This window comes from Dermacentor variabilis, chromosome 10, assembly GCF_050947875.1.
Source record: "Dermacentor variabilis isolate Ectoservices chromosome 10, ASM5094787v1, whole genome shotgun sequence".
NCBI lineage: Eukaryota > Metazoa > Arthropoda > Arachnida > Ixodida > Ixodidae > Dermacentor > Dermacentor variabilis.
This window is the reverse complement of record NC_134577.1, coordinates 6,465,216-6,485,819: the sequence shown is the minus strand read 5'-3', so window position 1 is coordinate 6,485,819 and position 20,604 is coordinate 6,465,216. Positions and strand designations below refer to the sequence as shown.

General features: G+C 42.4%; 2 protein-coding genes across 4 annotated transcripts; one reads left to right on the top strand and one right to left on the bottom strand.

Moving 5' to 3' along the window:
* Positions 1–2,319: 2,319 nt before the first annotated feature.
* Positions 2,320–11,201, bottom strand: Hen1 (Hen1 methyltransferase). 3 transcript variants are annotated; one of them, XM_075671427.1, is made up of 3 exons: positions 11,029–11,201; positions 10,764–10,906; positions 2,320–3,494 (listed from the first exon to the last, which is right to left on the bottom strand). In XM_075671427.1, the coding sequence occupies exon 3, from the start codon at positions 3,470–3,472 to the stop codon at positions 2,714–2,716; it is 759 nt and encodes a 252-aa protein (XP_075527542.1). In that variant the 5' UTR covers positions 3,473–3,494; positions 10,764–10,906; positions 11,029–11,201; the 3' UTR covers positions 2,320–2,713. The 3 variants fall into 3 exon arrangements, with proteins under 3 accessions (XP_075527542.1, XP_075527541.1, XP_075527543.1); XM_075671426.1 differs by having other exon boundaries at positions 11,049–11,201; XM_075671428.1 differs by having other exon boundaries at positions 11,062–11,201.
* Positions 11,202–11,383: 182 nt separating this feature from the next.
* Positions 11,384–20,181, top strand: LOC142559785 (telomerase RNA component interacting RNase-like). The gene is made up of 3 exons (XM_075671430.1): positions 11,384–11,728; positions 12,328–12,396; positions 17,250–20,181. Exons 1-3 carry the CDS (start codon positions 11,414–11,416, stop codon positions 17,352–17,354), a joined length of 489 nt encoding a protein of 162 aa, XP_075527545.1. The 5' UTR covers positions 11,384–11,413; the 3' UTR covers positions 17,355–20,181.
* The last annotated feature ends 423 nt before the right edge of the window (positions 20,182–20,604 follow it).

Here is a 20,604-nt window from a genome sequence, read left to right as displayed (position 1 = left end):
GCAGATGCACAGGTACAAGGCAGTTAAAGATAATTTGAGGAAGAAAAAGACGTTTAAGGATATGTATACAAGAGTTCTAGAAAAATATATTTTGTGCCTGATTAAATCAAGTTGTCTAGGTGACTATGTCACTGACGCATTTCAAAGGGAATTTCAATAGATCATCAGCAGCAGCATCGTCTCGTGCCACTTCCTTTGCAATGCGTCATGAGCACCACGTAGAGTCTATATGTGCGCCCTTTGCATTCCAATTGCACATTACACCAGGTGGCACGCCATGTAGCAGTTGTATAGTGAGTCGTACAGGGTAACCAGAGAAGTCTTGAGGAAGGAAAAGGAGATTATGGATATGTATACCTGTTGATGTAATGAAAAACATGCATGGCACACCTCATTAACTCAAGTAGGCTAGGTGACTATTTGCCACCACCCCATTTCAAAGGGGATGCCGATCATCATCATCATCAATGTACCATGCCACGGGTCAAGGGATGTGACACGTGCACCACGTAGTCTGGATACCTGTGTGTTCGCTTCGGTACACGTTGTGGTGCCTTCTCGCAAAGTACAAGCAGCTGCTGAAGAAGCGAATCGTAGAGCTATGCGCGTGGCTACAACCAGACAACATCGGGCACAGCAGACCGAAGTGCAGAGAGCAGTACAAGCTGAAGCTGGCCGCCAACGTCGGGCAAACAGTTCAGATCTTTCTCATGAAAACGACGCGAACATCCTGTAGAGCGTGGTGCCAAAAATGGAGCTCCTATGGAGCCACTCCCCCAGCTTACGCTGCGACTGTGCTGCGTGTGCCGCACAGGCCTGTGGCTTTTTTCAACTATGTACAAACTGGAAGACGTGGTGTACTTCTACAGGCATTCCAAGACAATGACATATGGTAAGAAAAGATCCTGCTTCTTTAAGTGCATTACCTGCTTAATAAAGTTGATGCTCTCGCCTTCAACAATTAATTGGTACAACATGTATTTAATTTTTACAACTTTAGAATGCTTGGAGCAAAAGTTTAGCAAAGCTTTGGATGTTCTCGGACAATTTTGCCCTCTTACATGACCACACCCCATGTGGCGGTGTAGTGGTTTCGGTCTTGCTCTGCTATGCCTCAATGCATGGCGTCAAATCCTGCTGCAGCAGCCATATTTCAATGGGTGTGAAATGCAAGAACATCTGTGCAATGTGCATTGAGCAGACGTTAAAAGAAAACCAAGGTGGTAAGAATTATACTGCAGTCCCCCACTACAGCGTGCCTCATGATCATACCGTGGTTCTGGCACATTTCATTTTTTTTTCCCCATGACCATCCAGAAAAGTCAAGGTAATGTAGAGAATCTGGATGCTGCTTTCTATAGGGGAGTGAGTGAGCAAGTACGTCATACAGTATCTGAAAAAGCAGATTTGGTCATTTTTATGCAGCACTCGTGACAACTGCATATCACATTCGTATACAAACATAGACCCACTGTGTGACATGGTATTCCCTCATTGTGACAGCTCTACACCTATTGGCGCTGATACAGTATTTTAGGCCATTCTGGTGCCACCTAAGAAGGCTCCTCACATGCATTGCAGGGCCCTTTTATATCCATAGCATGCTCCTCCTGACCAGTGTCCGTATCCTTGTTCTTTTCGAGGATTTTAGTGCAGTGTAGACACAAAATAGTTTTTACACTTCAAGGTAGAATAAATGCCTTTATACACATTTAACCAATTATTTCTGCCTTTTTAGAAAATATTTATTACAATGAATTTATTTTTACTTGAGTACTAATGCACATATCAGAGAAAGCTGCTTAACTATTGTTAAAAAAAAAAAAGCTCCGCATTAGTCATTCCTTGAAAACATGTTTCACTGCTCCAGAATTAGAAAAATGCCACTGCTAACAAAATGATTTTTTTTTTTGAAACAATACATAACTCTTTTTAACCTTAAAATCCTTAATACCATTACACATTAACGAAAATTAAAACAACTTGTTCACATTTATTTCTGACTAAGAATATATTGGTAAAAATGTATAATTAACATGGTAATTAAATTATTAGTTGACTTGCTGAACTATTAACTCCCTCCAGCATATTAAAAACACTAGTATGAGCTCTACATTGAGTTTCGTGCGCTTACATCAGTTTTTTGGCGTAAAATTCAGCGTATCAAAAATGATACGATTGACTAGTATTGCAGTAGGTACTGAATTTTGTGAAGTATGGTAACCCTAAAAATAAAAAACAGACCCCTAGCTTGATTTATCAGAATTTTGTAGCAAAGAATGTTGCGTAATTTATAGCAACCAATAACTGAAGCATACAGCCAGATAAACATCGATTTAATCTTGAACCATGAACTGCTTTAGCATTTATAAAAGATTATTAGGAACAATCTTCTACAAAAAATATTCAGGAGTACCTACTGACTGGTTTCTAAGTCACTTATAAATAATCATCTTATACCCACACTTACGTCACACTCATGCCACTATACAGGAACAAGCCACACCAACAGAAGTGTCATGTTTTGCATTGCTAAATAGCATTATGCCAGCAGCTTGTTCAACGAAGACACAAGTCTTTACCTGCCAGGGAGCTTTTGAGGGATACAATCCTATGTCGTCTTCTTATGCATCACATGCCAAGATGATAATGCGATGGAAGAGGCTTCAGAATTGTTCTGGTAGTCTGTATGCCTGCATGCCTACAGCAATTATCAGCCATCCTCACAAGGATGGCTTGTCTCAAACACAAGTTCGTAGGCCAATGAAGGCAGTCTGGAACCTTCGGGCCTGTTAATGGCTTGGCAGGTTCTCCTGAATGTTGCAATCTGGGAGCAGTGGCCAACACCCTGGTACTTCTCAGATGGTGCATCTCCAACACCACTGTAGTGAACTACATAGTTAGGGTAGCATTGTAGTACTTGTGAGCACCACTCTTCAAATTCAGTTCTGCTCCATTCAAACTTGTGATCCCAGTGCCTCATTCCTTGCAACTCTGGAAAGACCACATTGAAGTCTCGGTTGGGCGTGGTGATCACAGCTATCTTTGGCTGAATGAAACCAAATATGGTGTCAGGCATTTTCCTTAAATCGCTCTCGTTTAAGTGCTCTATAAGCTCAATACAAGTGACACCATCGAAGGCGTAGAGTCTTGGATCTTTGACCGAGATGTTTCCTTTAAACAACTGCACATCCAATCGGCAGGCTCGTCTGTATATGCATTCCCAGGCTAGAGGTCGGGCTGCCCGGTAAGCATCCTCTAAGCAGCCATAGCTGATGTCCACACCAGCAAATCTCCTAATGTGTTGGATTTCCTTGAGATGCCTGAAGAACTGCCCTGTTGAACAACCAAAATCTACAACCTTTTCAATTGTGGTATCCTGTGATAGGATCTTGCAAACTTCCATGTAACGCTGAACCGAAACAGGTGGGTCAAACTTGATGATATTCCGTTCTTCAACATCTGGATTCATCTTGCTGCCAGCTTGCTACTTCCTGAAATATGAGGGTACACTTGCATGTTTCCAACAACTCCGTCTGAACAAGGCAGCAAGATCATTCATTATGCTTAAACAGACACCTCAAGTTGTAGCTGTAATCCTTAAATATAGTCTTCATGATAGAGAATTTACAGTGCTACGAAGTGATGTTGCATGAGAAATAGCAATGAAAGTTGTAAGACTGGAATGAGTACAACAATCTGTCAGTACTGACATTGACAGTTGAGTTATCTTCATATTCAAGCTCATTATTTTGGCATAGATTGCAGGTACAATGTCTCCGTTTCAAGATCTAAGGAAGAAGGCATGAAAACGCCACATCTTGGCACTCACTTAATTGCATGCAATTGATTTTCCAACATTAAAAATTGACATTAAAATAAACACAGCTTTCATATGTCTACTATACTACCGAAAAGTTTTGCTCCTTTAAATATGCTAACAAAGCAATCAGCCTTTGCGAGTTGAAGAATACTCTCAGTTTTTTCCTTTATCTCACACGACTAGAATATTTACTTTAACAATTTCAAAAAGTATTTTGCACTTACCGCAGCTTTGTTTGCACTTATATTTATCTCGAAGATTGTATATTCTTGGTCAACATCACTCAATACATTACCAATAGCTGCCTGATTTCGCCAGAAAAAATCAAAAAGGGCAATTGTACAAATGTGAGCTGTTACATGAGTGTGTACTGGTAACACCACCTGTCTGCAACAAAAGAGAATGGCATCACTAATGGGTACAGCAGGGCAGCTTCACTGGATTGCAGTTGATGCGAAAATTGTTTCATATTCTTGCATTGACTGAGATCACCAACACCTTTGTGTTATTGGAACATGAAGCTACCCAGCCCATGAAGTTGCCCTGCTGTGTGCATCTGTTAGCCATACCGTTTTTGTTTTGTTTTTTAGTTGTTGACAGGGGGAAAACCAATCCACATATACGTGCACCAGCTCACTTACGTACATTTAGCTGAGTCTGCAATGCGTTAATGCGAAGTTCTATACAGAGCAACGAAGACCAATAAATGTGTTATAGCAAAACTTTGAGTCAAAGAAACAGTAAATTAAAATTTTTATTATTTTTAATTTTTGGGGTTGCTAAAATAGATGCAGGCCATTGTATGTTGTTTGGGAGAACAGGACCACTGAAGTGCGAAATTATACTAGTGTAACCAGTGCAGGAGTCCTGATTTTTCAATGTGTTATTATTATTTTTTTAATACTCTCCTACGCATTCTTCTCCACAGAATGCCCCACTTAACATTAGCATAGGTTTAAAGATATGCTAGAGCTCTACAGAAGGGCCCATATAAAAGCACGAGGTAGGCAACTCAATGAAAGAAGGCATACTAGTTTCATATTTCGAGGAAGTGCCTAATTCAGCACTTTTAAACTTTCTACCTGTTATGTATTTTTTACCGCCTCAAAAGGAAAGCATTACAAGTCAAGTAGATTATTACAATGGAATACGATGAGTTCATATTATCATGCTGCATTAGGATCTGAAACAAATCACTTTCAGCGGTATTAGACCTAAACACTCACTCTGTAGAGAATAAGTGTGACTTCGTAAACTACTCAGTCAGCAATTTCCAATTCAAGTTTCATGTCATCATGCTGACAGACTTGGTAGCACAGTACAAGTAGTTAGCTTCATTTTGTTGAATATGATGCCTTGTTTCTTAACTAACCTAACAGGAACTGTGGTGGTATTACAATTTGGTGCAAACTAGTGGGAAATGCCTCCCATTATCGAATTTTTGCATCATAAGTAAAGGTTATGAAATCTTGATGCCTCATCTGTTGTGCATTAGTCCCCAAGCGGACATGTTTTATGCTTTGAAAACGTTTTGAACCATTTCTCGCATATGCGTCATCTTACATATTTTAACACTCATTTGTGGTGAACATTTTACAACATATAAATTGTATAACAGTACCATCACCAAAAATTTTATAAATGTACTTAGCTGTGTGTGATTTATAAATGTTTCCACAAAACTTGTCTCACATTGCCTTCCTTCTTGTGCCTTGACTTGTTGGTAACAAACATTTTAGGGGGCCCTGAACCACCCCTTGGGCTTGGTGAAATAACATAGTCCACAGGTTGCCTACTCTGCTGTGGGCGCAAATCGCAAGCGGATCGCGAAGTCAGCTTTCTCTCAAACGCTCTCTTTTCAACAGAAGGCCCTGTCCTCACTCTCTTCTGGACGCTTTATTTCGTCATTCCCTTAGACTGCTGCTATTGGCCGATAACTGACATGAATCTACGGTCGGCTACATGGCATAGATACCCCAGCCGCCGCAGTGTTCCACCATGAGACATCTGGCTAAGTGTACTGTGGTTCGCTGAGGACAACCGCATTTGGCTTATGTTTAGCGCGTCGTAGGCACCGAAGGTGGAAGTTGTAGCATCTACATTAACATACGAAATGAAATTTGAACTGCACGCCAGTTACATTTAGAAGGCAAAGCATTGTGGGCACGCCCCATTGCACTGTAGTCGTCGCAGTGCAAGGCATTGAAGAAGGAATAAGAGCACAGCAGAAGTCGTGTTTGAGTGCCAATAACTCCACTTCTGCTGAAAGCATTGAAGTACTGTATGCGCCAAAGTATTTCTGAAATAGCCTATTTTCGCTTCGAATTCAGTTTTACACTTTGATAAAAAGTGGTTCAGGGCCCCTTTGAGCACAGTGACACAGTTACCTCAGATGTAAGTGATCACTGTCCTGCCGGTCCTATATTTCATGAAACTCATGTTTCGTGTTACTCATGAAACAAAAATTGTAAAGAGCCATGAATAATTCAATCTAGACTGAATGAGATATAAAATCCTTAAGAATGATATTAGCTGATATGACAAGTATCCTCCTCAGCATAGCCGATGGAGACGAAGCAAGTGTACAAAAAATGTATTGCTGTGTCGGCAAAAATATGCGCTGGAAACTTCTTGTTTAAGCAAGTGACTTAATTGGGTGACGCTGTCCTTCGCCAGCATGACACAATTGAAGAATAAGCTTCATCACATGTTCTCGATCTCATGTATGTCGATGAATCTGACAGAAATTAAATACATTAGGAACACGCTAAACCACAAGCTTCAATGAGAAAAGACAGACTGTTACACAAAAACTTTTGCTGAAAGTGCAGCTCTGTCACCTGACAGTATGACAGCTGATCAATGATATTCATGGTCACAGAAAGTGTGACATTGGACCAGGAAAGATCACCGTGAACAATTTTTACGGTCTCAGTAAAGAGATAGCAGATCACCTGAACAGCCATTTTACAAGTGTTGGTATATCAAGAAGCAGAACCTTTATCAGCATATTCAATCTTGAAGACAACACTAAATATGTGCTCTGATAACACATTTCTTGAAATGGCAGATGAACAAGAAATTTGTGACATTAATGAATTTAAAGATCTATACAGCCCTAGACATTAACAACATTCAAATTAAACAGAAAAACAAGTTTTGATATTTATGACTACAGCACTCAGTTATATTCTAACCTTAATTTTTGAGTCAGGTGTTTATCCAGAAGATATGAAATGAAGTAGGACTCCTGTGCTTTTGAAGGGTGGGAAAAATAACCAGGTATGCAATTACACAGCTACACCCATGATTCCTGTATATTCAAAAGGATTAGAAATTGTTCCTGAATGTCATAATTTTCACTCTGGAAATGTAATATGCAATTCTAGTTTAAAGACGGAAAGGTCATCGGAGAGTACATTACAAACACCTAAGGGGAAGTGCGCATCAGAGATCTGTTTTAGAGCGCAGCTCTTTGGCGTCCGTTCCTGAGTTTCGCGTCGTCGTCGGCGTTGTCGTCGGCCTCGTAACCAGCTCCGCCCCCCTTTCATCCCCCAAGCGCTAGCAGCGACCGACTGATACCGCTGGATGCCGCTGACGCCGCTAGAGAGTCAAGATAACGTGACTGCATAGAACACCGTCGCCGCCATGCAGAAAGAGGAGGAAAGGGTCCCCCCCCCCCCCCCCTGTTCTTGTGTGGCGGATAGGGTGCTCTTCAGTTGCCGACGCGCCGGTTATTTCACGTAGGCCCCGGCACGTCGACGAATACGTGACCACCTTCCCACGGCTAGACCTGGTTCTTAGCGCTGCGGAAGCGAGGGTATCATATTGTTTGTGTCGGCATCGGCGGCGTTGTCCCTGAAACCAACTCCGCAGCTGGGGTTGACTCACTATCGGCGTCAGCGGCATCAGTCAGTCGCTGCTATCTCTTCCCTCCTCCCTTTATCGTGTTGTCCGCTTGCTGCGCGTGCTTCTGCCCCCATCGTTTGCCGCTGGGTGTACACGCCGCCCCCCTCCCCCCTCTTCCTGCGAGTCTCCGGTTGTCAAAGCGCCGGCTCGAACTTAATTCCTTTCTTCGCTCCTCCTCCAATGCAACCCCTGTGCGGTGGCAATCAGAGAGCCAGATCGGTGGCGGCGGATCTGTATATGTGCACCGCCCGAGCCGAAATTGCCGCTGCCGTTCGCCCTGTGCGGTGGCAATCAGAGAGCCAGATCGGTGGCGGCGGATCTGTATATGTGCACCGCCCGAGCCGAAATTGCCGCTTTTTGTTAAAGGAATACGTGTGAAAAATAAAAAAAAAATTCTGTGATAGCGCATACATGTGTTGCTCGATTTCTTTGCCTCAATCTATCGAAAAGGTGAAACAGCTTATTTGCTGCGCTCAAATTTCGCATTAGGAAGTAACGTAATCGTCGGTAATTTTTTATTAATAGTAAGCTAATTCGATGGAAACTGTGTTCGCTGCTACTGCTGTTCGAGTGTAGCCTGTTTTTGGTGACGCAGGTTCGCCCGATAAAATGCTAGTTTTTGTCATTCAGTTTCGCTGCTTTCTTTCCTGTCACTACTACGTGACATCTGGCGGAGGTGCTAGTGCGTCCTTGTACTGAACGCCCCCGCGTTCCCACCTCGCTCCTCTTACTCTACTCCTATGGACAATGCAACCCATCCGAATGGTGCACCACCGACAACAAGCCGGTAAGTTTTAACTGCTGACGCATCAGGCATATCGCTCTCCACTGCCCCAGCCGCTGGACTTTTCCAACATGCTATTCTTCTGCCAACCACCCTCTGCCCTCTAGTTTGTCCTTTTCATTCGCTGCCTCTATGCCCAACCCTTCATTTCACCACGTGACACCTCTGACAAGACCCCATTACGCCCACTCACCTTCTCCCTCCCACCGTCAATCTCATTCGCCTTCATCACGCCAAGCTCCTTCTTAGACCTATCCACAGCACCCCCGACCGAAAAACTAGATAGTGCAGCTTCTGGAGGCGGAGCTGCACTGACGAATTGGCACGAAATCCTCGCTTGACCATACCCACGAACCAGAATCTTTTGGATGTTCTTGTTGACAATGTTTCTGCATGCACATTGATTGACACCGGGGCACATGTGTCTATTATGAGTGCTACTTTTCGCCGTTGGCTCAAGAAAGTTCTGACACTTGCCCTGAGCAAAGCCGTGTGAGTCACCGACTGAGTGACTGTCGCTATTGTTGGCATGTGCTCTGCCCGACTCACCATCGCAGAGAGAACCACTGTCGTTTTCTTCGCTGCCATCGAGCATTGCCCTCACGAACTCATTCTTGGTCTGGATTTTCTCGCCACTGATTCTGCCTTCCTTGACTGTTCAGCCAGCTCAATTAGCCTTGAGTTGCATCTTTTTACTAAACCTGTGCAATTGCCTCAAATCTGTTTAAGCTGCATGGATTTTATTCGCCTCCCGCCTAAATCTGTGAAACATATCGACCTGTTTTCCACACCGGCGGTATCACATGGTTGCACCAATTCCGTCTGTTATGCTTACACATGATGTTACCGTTATGCACACTCTGCTGAATGTTACTGGCAACCACACAAGTCCTCCCACAAAAGATTTCACTGATGAAAATTAGCGCACTGCAGGTTGATCCCTTCACAGTTGAAGCTCAGCTTGTACTGCGACGTCATCCCACGGCAGTGGCATTGAGCAGATGGTTACCTTACTCCTGATCAAGCTAAAGCACTCTGCCACGTTCTTGAAGGCTACAGCAACATTTTTTTACTTTGACAAGTAACGCTTAGGCCAAACATCTGTCGCAACTAATCGTATAAATACTGGCGATGCAAACCCTATTCACCAACGTCCACATCGTGTTTCCGCGTTGGAACAAGCAATTATCTAACAGGAAGTAAAAACGGTGTTTGCAAAGGCCATTATCGAGCCTTCCTGTAGTCCCTGGGCTTCTGTCGTACTTGCTAAAAAGAATGGAATATGGCACATTTGTGTAAAACTTATTGTAATAATTTTTTTTGTCCTTTCTTAGTCGTATCTTTTATGCCTCTTGTTGTATTTATGTGCAGCTGGTATATATATTTCTCCCTTTGCGAGATGCATGTATGACGATATATACTGTCACTAGTATATGTGCAAGTATATGTGTATATATGTGCAAGTGTGTCACTAGATATAATGCAAAACCCAGTAACATTAATTGTGAAGCATTGTAAGCACTTGCTCATTCAAGGCACGTTTGTGACGACTGCGATCGCAACGCGTTCAATCAATCAGTCACGCGGCTGGGTTTGGTTCGTACTTCGCGGGCTTCCTTTATGACGCTGAAAAAACAACGTAAAAGGTGCGAAGTTAAAAGTGCTGAATAGGGCGTTTACTGGTACGTCCTAGAACTTTCTCGTTGGAACTTTTCATAAAACTTAAGACTTGTGAATCTGATTATTCATCTTGAATTGTACAATTGGACGACACAAAAATATAGTGCGACTTAATATGCGCATAACACAAGGCACACAAGGCGTGTGTGCTAATGCAGGCACTCGCTAGGTGCTTCTGTTTAACAACGTCTAAAACCTGGTACTTTACATTAATTTCCGGGCTTACCTTGCGCGCAAGAGAAACACGGGACGCAGCTACTTGCGTCTCTCGGCGTTCCATTTTTTTTTATTGCGCTAGAAAAATCAGGACTGGCGTAACTACTTACACGAACAGTTTTCTTACGCTGTCCAACATGTTAGCCAATACAAATTCGACGACAGCGCTAGCTGAATATTGCTGTGAAGCATGCAAGGAATGTTAACTTTGTCCCACTCCGCAGCCCACACTATTCACAGGAAAAAAGAAACGTGTTTACCTGGCAACTGGTGGACGATGCTTACAATGCTTTGTCAATGCAACATGGAAAATAAAATCATTATCATTTTAAACCTTAAGAAAATACTCACGCATCTGCCGATCCGTCGACACCTCCGTAGTCGGTGGGAAGAGGTCTTGGCCGGAGCGGCAGCGTCTGTCCACGGTCTACGCTTTGTATGCCGTCACCTCGTCTGAAGCGATCACTTTGACGTGCGGGCCACTCACGTGGAACCTGAAATGTAAGATACGTCTGTAAAATATAAAATGCACGTTGCGATACAATGCACGATTCGCCATGCGCGCGCATTAACTATTTATGACAGGAGATGCAAACAGCATAAGCTTTCTGTATACATCCAAGAAAGTCCTTTTACTTGAGTTATCTACCAATTCGGCTATACAGCTACTTTAGGGGCAGTGTTGTTCCATAGATTTCTCTAAAAGACGAAAAACAACGTCGTGACGGAACGACGAACGAAAACGACATGCGCGCGCTGTGATAGCCGCGATGAAGCTCTACGGTGATGATGATAAGGAAGCACGCACTGCAGCGCTTGTGCGTGCGTAAAAAAAAGAAGGGTATATAAAATATCTCCTAAAAATAAAAAGTTAACTGTTGTCTCTTGTTAATTTGGACGGAATATTGAGTTTTGTTTAAGCACTTTTTGAGGGGTATAATAAAGGAAAAAAAGAAGTACAACGCAAAAGCATAGGCAAAAGCTTCACGCTCTTCGTAGAAATGGCGGACAGGCGTCAGCCCCCACGAAATGTGCAATCTTTGGAGAATGAAGACAGTAGCAGCAGCAGTTCGGAAGGACAGAGTGACAGTGGTTCGAATTCCAATTCGCTTAATGCGTTCGTTAATGACGGAGGCTTTCTCGAAAGGTTCAAACAAATGCAGGAAGCTTGCAAGCAGCAAGCCGCTTCACAGGAGGCTCAGTTTGCTGTTCCGCAGTCCGACAGTGCCGCTACAGTTTCGGTGGAAAATGAGAAAACTGAGCCCGCCGAACCGGACGCGGCTGCTGTTGCGGCCAAGAAACGGACACTCCCATTCGTAAGATGTTAATGTACTCGCGACCGAGTGCATTTCCTCACCGTCGACAGAATACATGACTGTTGCTTATAACATTGTAGATGCTTATAGTTGTCCGGTAATGCCTGATCAATTCGCAATTTGTCTGATGCTGTTTTGTGTAATTTCTTTAGCAGCTTAAAAAAAAAAAATGCAGATTTGGCTGTACGCATTCTTGCAGCCATCTGTTATTAGTGAAGGCTTCCTTCTCGATGATTTCACAATAAGAATCCGTGCAGAACCAGCAGTTTATGGTATAATGGAAGGACATAAATTTAATGTTGCTTTACTGTGATATGAGCTAAATCATTGAAGCGACAGAAATAACGTGCAGTGGATTGTAGCTCTGGAGAAGGAGTATTAGTTGCGTTATTGCGAATTCACGCAATTAGCAGTCGAACTGCGCGTCGAAGACGTTGAAAGCGTTACCCTGTGTGTGCATGTCATCGTCCACTACCATAGTATTATCGGCCTAGTCAGTGGAGAAAAGGAAAAACGCTGTGCGCTTACAGTGTGAAGGAATGGTACGGCTTCGATCTTAATTTGCATGTATCTAATGTCCTAGTACTTACTTCCTTTAGGTGGGTAAAAGAAGGGGTGGAAAAGTTCTAAAGACGGGCATTGTCCACAAGCCGAAGGTTGAAGATGAGGTAAGCCCTGGCTGAAGGTGAACTCTTTTTGTCTATGGCCCTTTGTACAACAACTGTCATGTGCTATTTTATTCCGAGTTTTCATTGAATGTCGTAAACACACACACACACACACCGGTGTCATCAGTACCTGATGTGTGTGGATAACAGAACTGCTGCACACCTTAGTATTGTTTACCAGTTCACGCATGCTGCAGTATAGAGTATGTACACTAACATTGATGTGGTACGCAGTGATTGAACGTATGTGAGGGTTGTGCAATCTTTGGCTGGACGTTAGACTTTGTCCCAGCTCTTAGCATAAAGGCAGCATGGAGCATATGTCAGCACCTATGGTTACAGCTCCCTTGCACTGCAACTCTATGGTGATGCCAATATACTATTTGGCAAAACTTTAGTGAAAGCAAAACAGAAACATCAAAAGTAAAAGGCATATGCAGGCACCAGTTTTTAACTAACATCTTGCACCTGTGCTTTTCGTAGATTCTATTAATTTCTTTTCTGCCCTGCAGCGTGGCCAATTCTGGCCTATCTGGTGTGGGATGTCATTTGAACAGATGAAAGTTAAAAAAGAATAAAAGAATCATTACAAAATGCAGGCTCAGAAATGAAGTGCTACTGTGCCACAAGAAAATTTGAAACTGTTAAAATCTTTTTAAAGCTTGGGTTAAAGCAACCTGAGCCATTAGGAGGCATGGGCTAAATTACTTTTGTACAGAACGCCGACAAAGGCTCCCATTTGTGAATGTTTGCAAAAAAAAAAAAAAAAAAAAATGTATTTGCTGCAAAGGTATAGCCTTTGTGCCTTCTCTCCATCAGTAATGTATCCATGGTGCAAGGGTTCTTCCTTGTCTAGTATACCACTGATGTACCTTTAGATGAAACTGATTCTCGTTAGTGGCACATAGAAAATGATGTTCAAATTACAGACACATGCAGTATACAACTCAACTTCTGCATTGGCAACCAACAATGACTGTTAGGCAACTCTTTACATGCACAAGCACTATTGCGTGACATTTGCCATTTGGTAACACATAAGATTGGCCAACAAGTGTTTATGAATATCTATTATGTACATCTTGACTGCTTTCCCTGACTGTCCAGGTAGTTGGGTGTTGACAAATATCGATTGTATAGATAGAACCAGAGTCTTTGAATGCTTTTTCTGGTCACAAAAATCCGGCCAAAGTTTCATGTAGGGACAACGCGTGCCGCTAGTGACGCAGCTGTCGAGAAGGGGGCACGAAACGGCTGCGCGAGCCATTCACAGTGGCTGTTTTTTTGTCAAACAGGCCGACATTCTTTAGTATTTGTGCTTTCGGGGGGCTGATATTTGTGCGTAGTATAGATGCTACTTAACCTATTATTTAAGATAAGATAAAAGTAAATATTTAAACCAAGGTGCTTAAACACGAACGTTTCGAAACCGGCTCCGTTCCTTGTGCACTGGCTCCGTTCCTAAGCCCACGTGTGGACAACTGCTGGGTCAATGAACGCATGCCATGGGACTAAGACGGGGGAAAATTCCCCCAGGCGCGATTAACATTCCCGTGTATTTGCTGAATGTGTCACGACTCAAGAAGCAGCCTCCTGCGTGGATTTGGCTTGGTTTCCAGCACAATATTCTTGTTGAAGTCAATCTTGTGGTCAAGTGCTTTGCAGTGTTCAGCGACTGCGCACTGCTGACTGTCCATTTGTTGTTACCTGAAAGCTTGGCTGCAACATCCAGACACTAATAACCCCGTGTGATTGACGCCGGCCATTAGTAAATCTTGCTAGCGGCTGTTTTCTGATCAACAGTGCACTTACTTTCTCTCGTTGCTTGTTATAAACAGGATTTTTTCGTACATGCGCCCACCCTGTGCATTACTTTGCCATTATTTTCATCGCAACTTGTCTGTAATATCACACTGGAAGGTCTAGCGTGACGGTCAGTAGCATTCGTGTTCCGATTGCGGCCGTGCCGGCCGAGTCCTTGCTTTTGTCAAAGTGCATAAGATTATTTAGGTACATAAGCTTATGACTGGCGCTTACTTTGCAACAAATACTGCAATGCTCACTGACGCTAAAAATCATACGTTTTGGCGGCACTTGAAGAGCTGGAGTGCGCCACAGAAGCGATCACATGACGAAAACACCAGCAGTTTAAGAAGCGCTTTTTGCTGACACTTGTGGAGGTGCACTGCTGAAGCACTGTTGCTACATGGGCCATTTATTTGTGCTTCGTCACACAGTGACGATGAAAATACTGATGAGTACGAGAAAACATACGAAAATTTTTTATTCAGTGCTCACATGCTGGCTGTTCTCTAACTACGAAAATCAGACAAGCTGTCAGTGGCCACACATTGAAAAAAATGTGTGCAGTGATCAGAAGCATCGAGCAACGTGTACAAAATAAAAGCAATTGGGACACAGAAGAGTAGACCTTTCTAAAAGCAAAAGAAACTCTCAAATGGACAGGCTCCTGTAATATATAATGATAGTATGATAAAATATAAAATACACTAAGAAACATAGTGTGTTTAATATGTGACAGTACATTCAAATAACCACAAACTCGTCAGTCCAAAAAATATCAGTGGGACCAAAATGCTTTTCGCAAACACGGACATGCTTGGAGTCAAAGCTAATAAAACTATCTGTTTCCTGTCGTGGTATCACCTGCTTCCATATTTGACGCTGCTCGGCGTCGATAGGCAGACAGAACAGCAAGGCTTTTTCGTGTATACCTCTGTAGCCAGAGTGGAAACCCGTCATACAGCAAGTGATCGGCATCTCAGGTTAGCCCGTCACATGCACTGCACTTGCTTGTGATGGAAGGCAAAATCACGAAAGAGAACAGCAGCTGCCATACCACCGCCGTCGCGTTCCACCTGTAGTCTCGCGGCTGCATACGCTCGCACGCCTTTGTTGTTGCCCCCATAGGAACCCTAGCGCCGCCTTGGGGAAGGCGCGGTCAATATATAAAGCGTTCCGATAGTGTTATGGACAAGTTTCATGACCATAAAAGCATTGAAAGACTCTGATAGAACCTTTTGTGTTGTTTGTTCTGCCTCTTACTAAGATATCATTAATAAGTTGGAGTGCATGTGTGTGAAGTATGTTTTGTATAAATAAATTTAAGGTGTCTATGTAGTGGCTGTCTTGCGCTCTTTATATTGCTATGAGTCTAATTATTGCTACAAATTTAATGTGAACGATTAGATTGTGCTTAGGAAAGTGAACACAGTGGAAAGAAAAAGAAGTGTAAAGGCATATAAGCAAGCAAAGGTAAACACTGTCACCTTGTGTTGCCATCAGACATCATTTTAGCTAGTCACCAACATACAAAAGCTGTTTTAATTTTATTGCTTATCAGCAATTTAGTTAGCTAACCTCCACACACTGGCCTTAGAAATGGCCCATAAATAATATGTTTGCTAGTTGCCTTCGACAGCAAACCTACTTTAGGTACCTACACAGCACTGCCAACAGAACTGCTAAAGCAGTTGTGTTAACAGCAAATTGCAGCAAGCTTAAGTGGCGCACACTCTTCTAAAACAACCAAAGAAAGATTCAACATGCCAGTACACATTTTAAACTCAAAGGAAGCATAGAATAACATGGCTGCAGCCTGCACAGTCCTCATGTGTGTATTCAGCAACTGCCACTTGGGGGAAAGATGAAATTCTCATTTCATGCAAATTTCACTCTCTATTTTATGGAGAAATAGTGTGATAGTATTGGAGAAGACCATGGCATGTGGTGTAGCATGAGGCACATAGCATAACATCAAGCAGAATGATGCTGAAAATCACTGGCACACAGGCAAAAAGACATAGATGTGGGTTGCCTAACAAATAGTGTCTACCGATGGCCACTTCCGAGAGCATTGTGTGCACATGTATATGGCTTGCTGCTCACTCTCTGCTGTGTGTCAAGAGGAATGTGTTGTGCACCCAAAGCTGCAGGCTTCATTATGCAGTGAAGAAAGTGAAAATGCACTTTTATTGTGGTTCTTTGTATTATGCGAATTGACTGCAGTCTTGGCTGTCGTAAAAAAATTTCTGTGGCAGTAAATGCAAGATGCAAAGGCACTTGCATTTATGCGTGTGGTTTATCAATGGATGCTGAGATCAAGCCAAAATTTCAAACAGAAATCCTGCTACATGGAGCTGATGCGTTGCGGCCAATTTGAAGGAAAACTGCATTCTTCAACTTGGCTCTGCACTAACCTTGGCTGCACTACACAGGCTTAGCGAGATGCTGCAAAAGATAATACTGGTTATTGTGCCACTCAGTATGCGAGCGATAAATTACATTCCTTGTTTGAACTGCTGCTCTCATTGACAACTTTTGGACACAGTGGTTGTTGGTGGCAAGTTTTGTTTAATGTGGCATTTGCACTGCACTTGCCTATTTTGCCTTGACTGAATTGAGGGTGAACATTTGTAGCAATGCTTAACCAAAGAAGGCAAGTGGTGCCATCTGTCATCTAACCTTACTGCTCTGTGCTCCACCCATGGAGGTCACTTCATCTTACATGGTGCCAGCATTTGCTTTGGGTGGGAAAATCTGGCACCGCTACAAATTACATGAGTGTAAGTACGGTGCCTTCCCAACCAATGTAAGCACTGTTATAACTTTGGGTGTAGATGAGCCAGCAGTTCAACTCAAAGGGCCGCTTATACCAGTCTTGTGAATGTTGCAACATTCGGTAGAGTTATTGTGGTACTGGCACCACTGCCTTAGACGCTGGCTAGCCAAAGAAATGCTGCCATGGATTAGTTGCTGCCAAGACACGCAAGGGATTGGTTCCTAAGGTTCGCAATGGCAGACTACAAGGTGGCAGCCAATCTGGTTTGCAGGAGGAGCTTCCCAAGGATGCCTGGTCACGGTACTTGGCCGAAGTACGCAAATACCGAGAACGCTCGTGTGATGATGAAGAGAAGACCCGGCCACTTGTCAAGTGATGCACACTTCAGCAACGAGTGACAGAGCAAGACATTACAGCACCTTTGGAACCACTCGCCCACAGACATTCTTCCTAATGGCTGCTTGTTGTTTGGTTAAGGGATGTATGTATGAAGTAAAGTTAACCGGTCTGCTAAGTAGCATCTTGCCATCAGTGATGTCTCGCAATATAAAAATGAAAAAAAAAAAAAAGCTATGGCGGGCAGTGCACCATGGCACTTATTTATACTGTACATAATTTGCAGTAATAAATTTTGTTAACAGGTGAGCAATGTTGTTACAGTGTAAGATCGAGATGTTTGCTTGTATAGAAGTTAAGATTCTGGCTATGTTTTTAATGTGGCATGCCTAACTAATAACACTGGGCTGAAGGCAGCAATGCAAATTATGTGGCCAATAAGCAACTGTAATACGACGACATTTAATTTCAAGGGAGCTGTTTGTAGGTCATGGGCAAAAGTTGTGTGCTCACTGCATGTGCAGCAAGCAGATGGCCTCCCATCGAGTTGTGAGATATGAGGAACTAGCCTCGGTAAACTTTTTCCTTTCTTGGTTCTAGGGGGAGATAGTGTATGCATGTTGCTTTACAAAGGAGCCCTGCCACTGGCAGTGTTGTATTACTAGGGGAACTAGGCTGTTGGTATGTTACAAACATGATTGCATTAAACATTTATTCCTGGACATCCTATAGGTTGCTGGGGCATAGAAAACAGTGTTGTGGTTCCCTTCAGTTGCAATTTTCGGAACATTTTTCATTAATTTTTTTTTGTCAGTAACGTAGTGGTCACGTCGCTGTGGAACTAACCACAAAAAATTTCATGCCACCCCACCTTTTTTTTTTCTGCAATTCTCGCAGGATTTGGTTGTTGAAATCATGTTTGTTGACAATACAATACTTTGACAATACTTCTAACTTTATTGTTGATGACACTTTGTTTTCTATAACTTTCTTGTATAGTCCTGTTATGCTTCGTTTTTACAATAAATAGTTGAGAGCTTGATAAATGCTCAAAATATTGTTAACAATGCTTTTCATTACGTATTTTGCACTAAGAAAATTGGCCTGTTTTGGTTAGAATTAGGATAGTACTGTGGTGCAGAAAGGGCATGTGCATAGTTAAAACTTCATGTTCCAATCTTGCCTTATTTTTTTCAAAGCCATGCTAATGTAAATCTTCTGTTTTGTACAATTGTGTGTATCCATCTTGTGCAACCTCTTTGTACTGCCTGTGTCACCACTGAGCACCTGAAGTAATTAATGCACTCTGTTCTTTTTTTTTCTTTTTTCCTTTCTTGCTGTTCAGGTTGGCAAAACTGTATTGCTGCACTGACTTTGTTAAATATTTACAGCTAAGCTAACTAGATTTCTGGACCAGCTATGTGGTACAAAAGTATTCGTGGGGAAAAGAGCTAACACAGTTTTACATAGAGGTTTTCTGTGCAACAAGTTCTTTGTTTACCTTCAGAACTTCGTATCATTTCGTCTTGATGCACAATCTTGCTTGGTGCTTCAGACAATTGAACTTTGTGACATGGAGAACATATGAAAAGAGCTGTTTGTAGTTGTCCATGCACATATTTTTTTACCCCCATTATGACAAGAGAGCACTGTTTGGGTACCGAGTTGATACCACACTAGGAGCTGGTGAAGCAAGCGATATTTAACAGACTGGCATTTGTGCATTGTTCACAGATGTCCTTTGCTACTCGTGCTGGTGATTTAATGGGACAATGCTCAGTTCTCTCTTTTTCTTGTTGAACTGCAGACTTTTTGGGCACTGATGACAAGTTTTTTCAGCACCAAGGCTACTAAACTTGGCAACAACAGGGCATGTAGCCCGACAAAACAAGGTCATAAGGATCACACGGGGAAAAACCTGACATGGCCTCTCAGAAGTAGGAAGTTTGGTCAGTAAGTCCCTTTAGTAACAATGGCAACATTAAAATGGGTGTGCCATGTTTCTATCTCAAAATCACAAGCATAAACTGATCACATTTTAAATGTACAGACACTTTTTAGCAGACTTGCTTTGCAAAATAATACTACAAGCAATGCGTGGTAGATAAAAGCATGAAAAATGAATGTTTTTGGCTGTACCAGTAGGTATGATGTAGAGCACTGCCTTCTTTCGCAGTTTTTGCCAGTGCTGCATTATGTTGAACTAAATTAATGGTTATAGTGAGCGTGGAACAGTCAATTTTATTCCCTTAGCTAACACATTTTACGCTGGGATAAAGTGACCACATTTATCAAAACAGTAGGTCATTTGTGAACTACTCTTTTTCAGTGATGTCTGCTTTTAATGACACTGATACAAGAAATGTTTGAAAATTTGTTTTGATGGAAAAAATTGGCACCGAAACTGAACAGCTATTAAGAAAGCAGTAATCATAAACGAACCTGTGGATAGTCACTTGTCTTGAAAAAAAGCAGCACGATAAAACAGAGCACAAGAACAAGAAGACCACACGGCCTCTTCCCTTGTTTCCAAATTTTATTTGATACATTTATTGAAGATCAAGTGAGTCAAGTTCGGGACACTTATACCATTTGGCATGGTAGATAGCACGTAAACTTTACATGTATCAACATTTACTGAGAATTTAAAATTGAATTCCTTTAAAAAGTGGCAGAAGTAAAAAATTTTCTGTTTCTGATGTGGTGAATGCAACTGTTGGAAAATTGTACATGCCATGTGTGCATATGGTGTACAGATGAGTGCTGTCTCCGTAGGGTCCTTGTTATCACTCCACATGCATGTGTGTGAAAGCATACCCACAGTTTGAATGTACAGGTTCCAATAAAAGTTCTACTTATGAAATGCAGACTTGGAAACTTTTGAATCTCATCACAGTAACAACTGCTAATTGCTAGTCTAATAATGACAATACTCAACTGAAGCAAGGATTGGGTTCTGCGATATTACTTTCAGGGCTGCCATTTTCACTGTGCACTGGCTGGTTAGAGGGAAATTGGGGAGTGCTGTTTTGGGCTGCTCTTGTGTGGGCTTAAGTATCGAGGAAAGAGCATACACTGGCAACTGGACAGAAGCTAAGCAAGAGGCCCAGCCTGACCATTGGAATGTAAAACTGGGAAATAGGGTGAGGGAGCTTCTTGCAACATAAAATTCAATCTTGCACCTTTTCTAGGACTTTTTTTTTTAGTGAGAAGAGACCAGACATGTAATGTAACAGCAAAATCACGCAAAAATGTGATCACTGCCATGGTTTGAGCTAAAAAAAACACAC

Bases quoted from the DNA above. Each gene is read 5' to 3' on its own strand.
- LOC142559785 (XM_075671430.1), top strand. From the start codon at position 11,414: ATGGCGGACAGGCGTCAGCCCCCACGAAATGTGCAATCTTTGGAGAAT. The intron at 11,729-12,327 runs GTAAGATGTTAA...TACTTCCTTTAG, and splicing joins AGAAACGGACACTCCCATTC to GTGGGTAAAAGAAGGGGTGG. The intron at 12,397-17,249 runs GTAAGCCCTGGC...TCTGGTTTGCAG, and splicing joins AGCCGAAGGTTGAAGATGAG to GAGGAGCTTCCCAAGGATGC.
- Hen1 (XM_075671427.1), bottom strand. From the start codon at position 3,472: ATGAATCCAGATGTTGAAGAACGGAATATCATCAAGTTTGACCCACCT.